This window comes from Entelurus aequoreus, linkage group LG03 (genome assembly GCF_033978785.1).
Source record: "Entelurus aequoreus isolate RoL-2023_Sb linkage group LG03, RoL_Eaeq_v1.1, whole genome shotgun sequence".
NCBI classification, from domain to species: domain Eukaryota; kingdom Metazoa; phylum Chordata; class Actinopteri; order Syngnathiformes; family Syngnathidae; genus Entelurus; species Entelurus aequoreus.
Window position 1 is genome coordinate 73553468 of NC_084733.1, and position 13315 is coordinate 73566782.

At 39.9% G+C, this 13315-nt stretch overlaps 1 protein-coding gene across 1 annotated transcript in view; it reads right to left on the bottom strand.

Moving 5' to 3' along the window:
• ptpn9a (protein tyrosine phosphatase non-receptor type 9a) overlaps positions 1-13315 on the bottom strand; it is a 45155-nt gene continuing 31840 nt past the window's right edge. The window contains exons 6-13 of the mRNA XM_062040661.1: positions 10739-10849; positions 10345-10661; positions 10185-10272; positions 9992-10061; positions 4885-4963; positions 4639-4789; positions 4309-4516; positions 1-683 (exon numbers count right to left, since the gene is read on the bottom strand). Of these exons, the coding sequence (XP_061896645.1) occupies positions 493-683; positions 4309-4516; positions 4639-4789; positions 4885-4963; positions 9992-10061; positions 10185-10272; positions 10345-10661; positions 10739-10849 (1215 nt within the window). The 3' untranslated portion in view covers positions 1-492. The remainder of the gene's footprint in view (positions 684-4308; positions 4517-4638; positions 4790-4884; positions 4964-9991; positions 10062-10184; positions 10273-10344; positions 10662-10738; positions 10850-13315) is intronic.

A 13315-nucleotide genomic window follows, 5' to 3' on the forward strand; every position in this document is an offset into this window, starting at 1 on the left:
ATGTCTAAAAAATAAAAAAAATAAAAATGATTATGAAAAAAAAAAAAATTCCCCCATGTCCTTTTAGGGGCTCTGTAAAAAGAACTTGCCTGATTTTTATTTTTTTTTTCAAACGGGATCGCTCTGTGAATGTTCTGAACTCCTGTTTCAACTACTGAGCAGAATAAGTCAGAGGGGTGCCATAGCAGAGGTCTGCTTGAATCAACAGCGCCTCTGCTGGTAGCGGCTAAGTAGTGCACTCTACTAGCCCCGTCCCTACTTGGTCGGAACTGTGTCAAACCGCCCGTCGTCACTACAGCAGTGTGCCCACTTGGCCACATGTTTGGTGGACATAGCACGCAGAGACAAACGTCACACTCGTTCATCCTACTTGACAAATGGGCCCGCCCGCCACCAGGAAGTAAAAGTAATTGGTCACACTACACGTGTCTAGGGGGGCGAACAGCAGAATTGGTTCAGGTGGAGACAGGGGGTTCAGGTCGGGATAGGAGCTCACTGATTGGCCGGGAGCAGGCCTTGCCTTTGGGCGTGCTCCAAAATGGCGTTGTAGCAGAAGTAGTACTGGTCCGGGGTTTGGATACTGAAGGCCCTTTGTGTTCTCATGCGCCGCACCGTCTGGCAGACGTTTAGCGAGCCCACGTCTTGGAGCTGAGACAGGCTGATGTCCAGCGCACAGAAGGTACCTGTGGACGTCACGAGACAGTCAGGCGAGCTGAAACCCATCGAATGCCACGTAAGGCTTTGTAAACTGATTAAACAGTGCGGCCATTGGGCCTTCCAGGAATATAAACAAAAAAAAACAAACCATGGCCGGCCACCGCAATTTGCTACAATTATTCGTGTGTGTGACGAGGCCATTGGAACGACAACAAACCTTATTTTGACTCACATTAACAGGAGCGGTTGTCGACATCATCTAAATGGAACTTTGCAATTGCTCGCAGCTTTACTTACTTACTAGACATCAGCGGAATGGGCGATGATAAAGTTTTTTTTCCCCAGTTGTCCTCCATTTGTGCATATTTTTATTGACACGGTTCCCTCGCCACCACGGTTTCAGTGCATCACAAATTCTATACCATATTTTCTCGGACCATAGGGGGCATTACAATATAAGGCGCACAGCCGATGAGCGGGTCTATTCAGGTTTATTATATATATATACACACAAAAGGCGCACCGGATTATAAGGCGCATTAAAAGGGGTCATATGATTTTTTTGCGAAATTTAAAACACTTCCTTGTGGTCTACATGACATGTAATGGTGGTTCTTTGGTCAAAACGTTGCATAGATTATATTTTACAGACCATCTTCAAACCGCTTTCTGACCATCTAGTCAGGATGTGCCGTTTTGTAGGCTCCACTTTTCGATTACCGTATTTTTCGGACTATAAGTCGCAGTTTTTTTCATAGTTTGGCCGGGGGTGCGACCTATACTCAGGAGCGACTTATGTGTGAAATTATTAACACATTACAGTAAAATATCAAATATTATTTAGCTCATTCACGTAAGAGACTAGACGTATAAGATTTAATCTGATTTAGCGATTAGGAGTGACAGATTGTTTGGTAAACGTATAGCATGTTCCATATGTTATAGTTATTTGAATGAGTCTTACCATAATATGTTACGTTAACATACCAGGCACCTTCTCAGTTGGTTATTTATGCGTCATATAACGTACACTTATTCAGCCTGTTGTTCACTATTCTTTATTTATTTTAAATTGCCTTTCAAATGTCTATTCTTGGTGTTGGGTTTTATCAAATAAATTTCCCCCAAAAATGCGACTTATATATGTTTTTTTCCTTCTTTATTATGCATTTTCGTCCGGTGCGACTTGTACTCCGGAGCGACTTATACTCCGAAAAATACGGTAAATGGAACCTCGCCATTGCTCGAAGCTTTACTTACTTACTAGACATCAGGGGAATGGGAGATGATAAAGTTTTTTTTCCCCAGTTGTCCTCTATTTGTGCATATTTTTATTGACACCCTTCCCTCGCCACCATGGTTTCAGTGCATCACAAATTCTATACCGTATTTTGTCGGACCATAGGGGGCACCGAAATATAAGGCGCACTGCAGATGAGCGGGTCTATTCAGCTTATATATATATATATATATATATATATATATATATATATATATATATATATATATATATATATATATATATATATATATATATATATATATATATATATATATATATATATATATATATATGACGCACCGGATTATAAGGCGCATTAAAGGGGTCATACGATTTTTTTTCGACATTTAAAACACTGCCTTGTGGTCTACATGACATGTAATGGTAGTTCTTTGGTCAAAACGTTGCATAGATTATGTTTTACAGACCATCTTCAAACCGCTTTCTGACCATATAGTCAGGATGTGCCGTTTTGTAGGCTCCACTTTTCGATTAATTGACCAGCCCAAGCCCACATGACATAGTACACAGCACACTATTGGCGGACCGATCAAAGAAACAGTCCTGGCAGACGATTGGCTCAGACACATAACGCCTCCTCTTTGCTTCAGATCCGTGTGTTGTAGCTCTGCTGCTTGTGTTTTTGTCAGAACATTTCCCAAATGACGTCACCCTAATTCTCTGCACCCTCGAAGGCTTCTGGCACAGAACTTTTACCATCAGAGAAAAGTTGAACCCCCTCATTTCTATGCTAAAGAAAGGTAGCTTTGCCAAGAGCTGTTACAAGATCAATGACTCTTCGGTTCGCTGCATATTAGGAGGATAAAAATAAAAATACAATAAAATAATGTAAGGACGACGACAAAAGACTGCACCAACAACCTTCCATAACTTTGTGCCTTGCTCAAAAGAAGACGAGTGACGCCGCCACTGACGCGGCTAATTCTTCAGCGTCATCATTCGTGAGTATCAATATTTTAGGTTATCATTACATAAGTGTTTATGAGTGTGTGAAACATTAATAATAGCGTAAGGAGGTGTTATGTAGATCTAAAATGTATACAATATTCATAAAAATCATTAAAGAAATAGCGTCACGGAAATTTACCACCACGGACGGGTCTGGTTCTATAACAGAACTCTCACAATAACCAAGGGACCACTAAACTTACGAGTGCTTGGTTTTTACTCTCATAAAGCAGACCAGTTGTGGTATTTTCACCTTAACTGAAATATTAAAGCTTTTGTACACGCGCAAAAAGTTTATACAACCATACCTTTATTTTGAAGCTCACTTTGCACTAAACAGGAAGTCACTGTCTGGGTGTTTTAATGCTGTGTAACGAGACCGTAGTTTTGTTTCACACTGCTATAATGATAAGTTAGCAATACCCCAACTAGGGATGGGTACCGAATTCGGTACTTTTATAGGCGTCGACCGAATTCTGTCGGTACTACTGGGTTTCGATTCACATAAAATTAAAGAGTGCCATATTTCGATACCTTTGTTGCACACAACGTCACGTCGCAGACTAAACACCGGCTCAAGGAAACAAGAACTCAAGCAGCAGTCAACCAAATTCTCTCAAAATAATGTTGCAATTTTCAACACAGACAAAGCAAGTGTGCTTGGTAGAAAACGTTCAAACGCAAAGTAAGGCTCCACTCTTTTAAAATTCGCTAGCTTGATGCTAATTTACATTAGATTCGTCATAGACAGGCTAGTAGTAGCATTAGCGATTTTCCACGGCAAGTTCAACACCTACAAATTAGGTAATAAAAACTACAACCAAGACGGATGTTACAATTAAACAACTGGTGTGTGATAACTACGACACATACAGTATAAAGACGTTGTAGGGCACAACATAACACATTTAGCTTCATGGAAAAAGCTACTACCTAGTTACCCAACCTATACAGTACTGCCATCTAATGTCTTGGAAGTGCAACTGCATTGCAAATGAGAGTTAAAAGTAAACAGAAAACAATATAAAAACTGGACAGCACTGTTATTATTTAGCTCATTTTCAAATGTTACATTAAAAAATAACATTTTAAAATCAAACAATTAACATTTATTACTAAACACAAATGTACTGCAAATTAATACCGTTGAGTACCTGCATCAATTCCCAGGTACCGGGAAATTGGCACCGTATTGGTTCAAATGTAAATGGCATCCCCAACCACAACGCACAGACTGATTTTTCATAGAAACGACCCCTTTAGATTTAAAATGCTATGTCGGACTTAAGAGCGTTCCCCTGTCGTACCGTGCTGCTACAACAAAAATCAGCAATCTAAAGAAAGAGAATGCAGGAGGGTCAGTTGTATTAAAAAAGGATCCTAGGGTTTCTCCTCCTCACCTGTTCTACCGATCCCCGCGCTACAGTGGACCACCATGGGGGGTCCCAGGGGGTGGCCCGTCCACTGAGGTCCCAAAGCCACGATCATCTTCCTCTGCTGTCTCTTCACAGCTGCCAGGAAGTCGATGAGCGTTACCGCTGATGTGGGGACGCCGTAGTCGGGCCAGCTGAGGTACTGGAAGTGACTCACTTGCCTCTGTTCACATGTCTGGCAGGACGATAAGGACACATTTTTAGCTTAAAAAAAATAAAAATAAAAAAAAATTAAAAAAAAGAGTGACTGGAGAGGTTGGTCCACTAGGGCCATAAGGTCTTACAGTAAAGCCATACCTCAGTGTTGTGCAATTCGAGGGTTGTGTGTTTGTAGTGGGTGTGGCTGTCCACCCTTTGATTCACCACCGCTATGTGGCCGTAAACCTCCTGCCCGCCGTCCTCCAGTGGCCAGTACTGTCCGCACTTCCTCCGACTGCCCTCCTCCGTCCTTCGAAATGCAAACATGACCCACTTTACATCAACAATTACTCCCTCAGGTACCGTCTCAAAGGACTGTAATTTGTCATTTCACGCCTGGTTTACCTGGTCGTCATGACGATAACAAGCACATTTTGTTCCCAAACCATTCTCCAGAAGTCACCATAGGTCTTATCCAGTGGGCCTAGGACGACAAGTGTATTGAAATAAATGTATGGCAGTTAGCCCATTGGATAGGGTTTGTAAGTATCCCCCATTCCACCAGTAAATATGGTGTGTTTCTTAAACTGTATTAAATTATGGACCCTACTTGGTTTTATAGCCAAATATTGAGAACTATATATTAGGACTGCGTGCCACAGGGTTCAATGTTCAAGTCATCTGTATTTTATATGCATATAATGTACACACATTGTGTAAGTGTACCAAGTATAAGAAAGTCAGTCATTGAAATTTTATTACAGTATTTTGTAATAAATAGTGTAGTATGTATATATACATATACATAAACATAAACATATACATATAGTACAGGCCAAACGTTTGGACACACCTCATTCAATGTGTTTTCTTTATTTTCATGACTATTTACATTGTAGATTGTCACTGAAGGCATCACAACTATGAATGAACACATGTGGAGTTATGTACTTAACAAAAACATCTGAAATAACTGAAAACATGTTTTATATTCTAGTTTCTTCAAAATAGCCACCCTTTGCTCTGATTACTGCTTTGCACACTCTTGGCATTCTCTCAAGCACACCTGTAAAGTGAAAACCATTTCAGGTGACTACCTCTTGAAGCTCATTGAGAGAATGCCAAGAGTGTGCGAAAAAGTAATCGGAGCAAAGGTTGGCTATTTTGAAGAAACTAGACTATAAAACATGTTTTCAGTTATTTCACCTTTTTTTGTTAAGTACATAACTCCACATGTGTTCATTCATAGTTTTGATGCCTTCATGACAATCTACAATGTAAATAGTCTTGAAAATAAACAAAATGCATTGAATGAGTAGGCATGTCCAAACTTTTGGTATGTACTGTATATACATACATACATACACATAAATAAATATAAAACAATACACGTAATCGAAATTAATTTAAAAAATGACTTAGATAAAACATTCAATACGTTGCCAAGCAAGGAAGTGATCAATGATCAATGAGAGTGACACGCTAAAAGCCAATCACGCAACAGTATCAACTATCAGGTTTGGTTGCGCCATCTTGTTGTTCCGCTGCTGATTCTTTGCATGGAGTGAGAAGAGAAAGTAAAAATGAGCGCTGCAGACAGCGAAAAAACAGGAAAAGTCACCTGCACAGTATAGCAGTTTTTGGGATTTTCTTTCTTTCTTTCTTTTTTTTAAACCGACCGTAGTTAGTCCAATGTGGTCTGTAAACGATGCGAAGCGCTCGTCCCCACCAAGACCGGCAATACCACACCACCTCAGCCGTGCTCACCCTTTAGAGCACAGCTGTGACTTCCTGGCAGTAAACCTGCAGAAAATAGTTCTCAGGTTTCTCTATGTTTACATTTTGCACTATTTTGTTACACTTTATTAATAAGCAATTTCTTACATATTCCTTATTTTTGCACCTTAAACTTAAGAGGTTATCGTCAAATGTTCAATGTGATTTTAGAATTGTATTTACATTGAGTGTTTTTCATGCTTGTGTTGACTTTTCCTTTCCTTTCTGCCTTCATAGCTGAGATATGAAATAAAAAGGTTTACATTAGGGATGTCCGATAATGGCTTTTTGCCGATATCCGATATTCCGATATTGTCCAACTCTTTAATTACCGATACTGATATCAACCGATACCGATATCAACCGATACCGATATATACAGTCGTGGAATTAACACATTATTATGCGTAATTTGGACAACCAGGTATGGTGAAGATAAATAAATTAAAAACATTTTCTTGAATAAAAAAGAAAGTAAAACAATATAAAAACAGTTACATAGAAACTAGTAATTAATGAAAATGAGTAAAATCAACTGTTAAAGGTTAGTACTATTAGTGAACCAGCAGCACGCACAATCATGTGTGCTTACGGACCGTATCCCTTGCAGACTGTATTGATATATTTTGATATATAATGTAAGAACCAGAATATTAATAACAGAAAGAAACAACCCTTTTGTGTGAATGAGTGTAAATGGGGGAGGGAGGTTTTTTGGGTTGGTGCACTAATTGTAAGTGTATCTTGTGTTTTTTATGTTGATTTAATAAAAAAAACCCGATACTGATAATAAAAAAAACGATACCGATAATTTTCGATATTACATTTTAAAGCATTTATCGGGCATCTCTAGTTTACATTTATTTTACTTTTCTCCTGGTCCGTATTTTCCACAAGTCATAGAAAATATAAATAATCATCTATATCGACCGGCATAAAACACTAATATCGTGATACAGTTTTAAAGGCCTACTGAAATGATTTTTTTTTATTTAAACGGGGATAGCAGATCTATTCTATGTGTCATACTTGATCATTTCGCGATATTGCCATATTTTTGCTGAAAGGATTTAGTATAGAACAACGACGATAAAAATCGCAACTTTTGGTATCTGATAAAAAAAGGCTTGCCCCTACCGGAAGTAGCGTGACGTAGTCAATTGAACATATATGCAAAGTTCCCTATTGTTTACAATGATGGCCGCATGAAGTGAGAGAGATTCGGACCGAGAGAGCGACAATTTCCCCATTAATTTGAGCGAGGATGAAAGATTTGTGGATGAGTAAAGTGCAAGTGAAGGACTAGTGGGGAGTGGATGCGATTCAGATAGGGAAGATGCTGTGAGAGCCGGGGGTGACCTGATATTCAGCTGCGAATGACTACAACAGTAAATAAACACAAGACTTATATATACTCTATTAGCCACAACCCAACCAGGCTTATATTCAATATGCCACAAATTAATCCTGCATAAAAACACCTAAGTGTTTGTTATGTTAGCTCCTAGCTCCTATGCTAGCTCCTAGCTCCATATAAGCCGCCAATCCAATTCAAACACCTGCACAACACACACAATCACTCAGCCCAAAAGACCGTTCACCTAACCCAGGGGTCGGCAACCCGCGGCTCCGGAACCGCATGCGGCTCCTTGACCACTCTGATGCGGCTCAGCTACATACATGCCGACCCCCCCGATTTTCCCAGGAGATTTATGGATCTCAGTGTCTCTCATAGATTACTCCCAGGGAAAAAATAATCCTATTTACACTCTAATTACTAAATAAAGGGCGTGCCCAAATTGCACTGCAGTAATTGTCCCCTATAGCATTTACATACAGCGTGCCAGTCCAGCCACATGTTGCATGTTGTTATTACTTGCACACACAGGAGACAGCAAAGCATACTTACTCATCAGCCACACAGCTTACACTGACGGTAGCCGTATCAAACAACTTTAACATTGTTACGTTACAAATATGCGCCACACTGTGAACCCACACCAAAAAAGAATGAAAAACACATTTCTGGAGAACATCCCACCGTAACACAACATAAACACAACACAACCATTACCCAGAATCCCATGCAGCCCTAACTCTTCCGGTCTACATTATACACCCCCGCTACCACCAAATCCCCCCACACATGAACCCCCCCCCTCTCCGTGCGTTGGTTGAGCGGAAGAGTTAGGGCTGCATGGGATTCTGGGTATTGGTACCGTCAGTGTAAGATGTGTGGCTGCTGAGTTAGTACGCCTTGCTGTCACTTACGTCAGCAAGCTGAAATTGCATTCTACGTGTGGTCGAGCAGGTACACTGTTAGGGCAGACTGTAGAGGGCGCCAAATGCAGTGTCATCACGCTCTGATATTCGGGAGTCTCCCGGGAAAAATGAGAGGGTTGGCAAGCATGACGCTATCAAGCGCCATTCATTCAAAACTCGCGGGCTGCACTAACATCAAATTTCCACATTAAAGTGCGTGCCAGCGCGTGTGTTGAGACCCCTGGTTAACATAGCACAAAGCATTTAAGCTTTGTATGCAGTGTTTTTCATTTAAAAAATTTTTTTGTGGCTCCCATTACTTTCTTCAATTTGTGAAACTTGCCAAAATGGCTCTTTGAGTGGTAAAGGTTGCCGACCCCTGACCTAACCCAAGGTTCATAAAGCTTATATATTTAAACAAAGTAACATACGTGACGCGCACGTACTGGCAAGCGATCAAATGTTTGGAAGCGCAGTTGCTACTCACGGTACCTGATATTCAGCTGGGAATGACTAAAACAGTAAATAAACACAAGACATATATATACTCTATTAGCCACAACACAACCAGGCTTATATTTAATATGCCACAAATTAATCCTGCATAAAAACACCTAGGTGTTTATGCTGGCTCCTAGCTCCTAGCTCCATAGAACACGCCAATACAATTCAAACACCTGATCAACACACACAATCACTCAGCCCAAAAGACTGTTCACCTAACCCAAGGTTCAGAAAGCTTATATATTTAAACAAAGTTACGTACGTGACGCGCACGTACGTGCAAGCAATCAAATGTTTGGAAGCCAAAGCTGCATACTCACGGTAGCACGTCTGCGTCTTTGTCATCCAAATCAAAGTAATCCTGGTAAGAGTCTGTGTTGTCCCAGTTCTCTACAGGCGTCTGTGTATCGAAGTCAAAAGTCCTCCTGGTTAGAGTCTCTGTTATCCGAGTTCTTCGATCTTGACTGCATCTTTCGGGAATGTAAACAATGAAACACCGACTGTGTTGTGTTGCTGCTGACTTCCTTCGCAAAATACGTCCGCTTTGCACCGAGAACTTTCTTCTTTGCTTGCTCAGCTTCTTTCTCCATAATGCAATGAACATAATCGCAACAGATACACCAACACAGATGTCCAGAATACATCCAGAATGAGATGAAAACAGCTATTTCGTATTGGCTTCAATGTGGAAGGCATACCTCTGTTCCCCGGGCTACGTCACGCGCATACGTCATCCTCAGAGGCGTTTCGAACCGGAAGTTCCCCGGGACATTTAAAATTTCACTTTATAAGTTAACCCGGCCGTATTGGCATGTGTTGCAATGTTAAGATTTCATCATTGATATATAAACTATCAGACTGCGTGGTCGGTAGTAGTGGGTTTCAGTAGGCCTTTAAGCCATATCGCCCAGCCCTAATGAGGACAGATGTAAAAACAATAATATGATAATATAATTTAAAGTAAGCATACCTTGAGTACCGATGTATGCGTTCTTCTGTTTGTAGCCATCCATGAAGCTTGCGTTGATGTAGTCCGATCTCTATGGTGGATATTTGTCACATTAATGACAAAAACAGCTTAAATCGGTACAGCCCGCCATGTTGTTTATGTACCAGTGAGCATACACAAAAAGGTAATAATGAATATGTTGAAAAGCACAAACCTCGTTCCTTCTGGGTTTGAGGCGAACTCTTGTTTGATCCAGACACAGTACGTCTCCATAGCGATTCCTCTCCAGATTGTAGACTGCTCTGTAAACAGAAATGATGATTCGAGACAAATAAAAATGAACAAATAAATGTCGGGGAAGATAGAGTCCTTACTGCGCGCAGTGGAAGGTTCCGGGCGGTGCCTCTTTCCGAAGCTCCTCGTACTCCAGGTGGATTCCGGAGCGCTGGAGCCTGCCGAGGTGCGTCAGCAGCTCCTGCGGCCGCATGGACTCGGGCCCCGGGACATGAACGGAAGCGTCCTCCAAGGGAATCCCCACCAGCTCGTCCACAGGGTCTATGTGGCCGTTCTGGCCGGCCAGAAGCTGCTGGTTCCAGCTGTAGGCGTCCAGGGGAAGCAGGCCGCCCAGGTGCTGAGGCAGGCAGTCTTTGGGGAGGTGCTGGCGCAGCTCGGCCATCTTCACCATCTGCACCTGGACTCGGGAGAGACGGCGAGTCGTTTAAAAAACACGTCAAAAGGAGCATGAAACAAAGCTTCCCTGTTGCTTACCCGTTCTCTGAGTTTCTCCTTCAGCAGCAGGCTGAGCAGGTTGTAGGGCACCCGGAACCAAACTGGGGCGCCGACGATTAACACTTTCTTCAAACGGGCTGGGAACGCCCCCTGGTGGAGATGGAAAATAAACACGGTTAAGTTACGGAAGGGGTGCCCAAAGTACGGCCTGTGGCAATTTTTAAACGGCCCGCGGCACATTCTAAAAATACTATAAAAATAAAAAACATTAAAAAGTGAAATGCATTGCAATGTTGACTTATAACACAAAGATGACATGCAGGCTGGCTCAAAAACGATGAATCAATAGCAATGTTAAGAATTATTGATCTAGCCAATTATTTCCACTTTAAAATATTTTTTCTGGAAAATATTGCATATTTTGTGTGTTTGCCATATAAAAAACACAGAAAAAAGGACAAAACAAACAAACAAAAACATTTATAAATGATAAAAACTTATAAATCGCCAGATAAAGCTGAAGTTGATCTAAATGAAAAAAAATGTAAGACTTATTTTTAACACTTTAATGATCCTCAATAATTTGTGGGATTTTTTTTTTTAACTATCACTGCTCAAAAAATTATGAATTAATATGTTTTGAGTGGGGCCAGGTTATAAAAGTATGGTGGTCCAAGAAGAGCATTGAAAGGCTGAAATGACAGCACCAAATAAATAATATTACCTTGAGCAGCACAATGAACAATCCACTTTTTAAAATTACTATGCTGAAGTGAAGCGTATTAAATAATTTTAATATCAATAAAACACGAGTCTGGCAACTTTACTTCAACTCATGTATTTTGAACTCAACCTTCTGCTTTAAAGTTCTTGTACCAGTCACACACGCCAGGAAGTAATGGGAGAAATTCCTGGTAATTTTCTAATCAGTGACAGAGCATGACGTGTCCACTGTCCGGGAATCATTTTCGGTTAAAATTTCATATGAAGCGCCTTGTCGTTCAATAATTTACATTTAACACGCGCTTCTTCACGCAAATCGCCCCTGGGTTATGGAATAAAGGTCAATTACCTGCTGAATGTCTAATACAGTCTGCGTGGCCTGCAAATAAACAGCTGGAGTGTCTGATGCAGGGTCATAAAACACTGGCATTAACAGCTGTGGCTGTAGGAAATCAACTCCTCATGAGTAGTCAGCATGCAGCAGACGTATCTACCTCTACACTAATCAGCACTAATAATGCTGACTGAGCAGTTTGCTCTTTACTGCTATTGCATTGGTTGTGTTGCTGCTGTATCGTTTTCAAATCACCATGTGGACAATATACTCTACGTTTTCTCATGCACTCTCAAAAATTGTAAAAACTTGCTATAAAATTGCCACCCCGTCCTCTTTGCGGTTTAAGGAAATTAACGCCCCGCAGTTACAATGTAACACACTTTTTCCACATAAATCAAAAGCATGTGGTGTCCATTTATATATTTTTCATTTTCTAAATCAATACTATACATTTTTAACATGTAGGGCTCACCTCAGGCTGCCAGTCGTAAAAATGTTAATAATAAGTCAATTATTTAACTTTTTTTTTTCCTCCAACGCTTAAATCTCTAGATCAACTTTAGAACTCTCGATAGAAATATATATATATTTTTAATGTTTTATGCTCTGTTAAAAAAAAAAAATCCAGATTTTAATGCAAACACAAAATATGCAATATTTATACCCCCCAAAATATTTCAAAGTGGAATATTTGATGTGAAGTATTTGGAGCCTTGAGTAGGTCAATAATTCATAAAAACATTGATTTTGATTAATTATTATTTTTTGAGCAAAGAGTTTAAAAAGAAAACAAAAAAATCCCGCTAGAATTCTCAGGGATCCAAAAGGGCCCCACTCATAAAACTTAAAAATAAGTCACGACTTGTCTAGGGCGTACCCCGCCTTCCGCCCGAATGCAGCTGAGATAGGCTCCAGCACCCTCCGCGACCCCAAAAAGGACAAGCGGTAGAAAAATGGATGGATGGATGGATACATAATTTTGATTTTTTTTTTTACGTTCAACACTTAAATCTTTGGATCAACTTCAGATCTAACCGTCGATTACATGTTTTTTAAAATTGTATTAGTCCCCTTTTTGTCAATTTTTGTTTTTGTTATGACAAACATTCAAAATATGCAATAATTTCCCCCCAAAAAGATTTTATGTTTAATGATTGGAGCCTTCAATAGGTCAATTCATAACAACATTGATTTTGATTCATTATTATTTTTTGAGCAAAGACAGTTTAAAAAGAAAACAAAAAAATCCAGCTAAAATTCTCAGGGATCCAAAAGGCCCCCCACTCATAAAACTGTTAAAAATAAGTCATACATAATTTTTTCTAATTTTTTTAACTTTCAACGCTTAAATCTTTGAATCAACTTCAGACCTAACCGTCGATTACAAGTTGTTATTTTTTATTATTGTGTTAGTCCCCTTTTTGTCAATTTTTTTTTGATGTTATGGCAAACACTCAAAATATGCAATAATTTCCCCCAAAACATATTTGATGTGAAGTGATTGGAGCCTTCAATAGGTCAATAATTCATAACATTGATTTTGATTCATTATTATT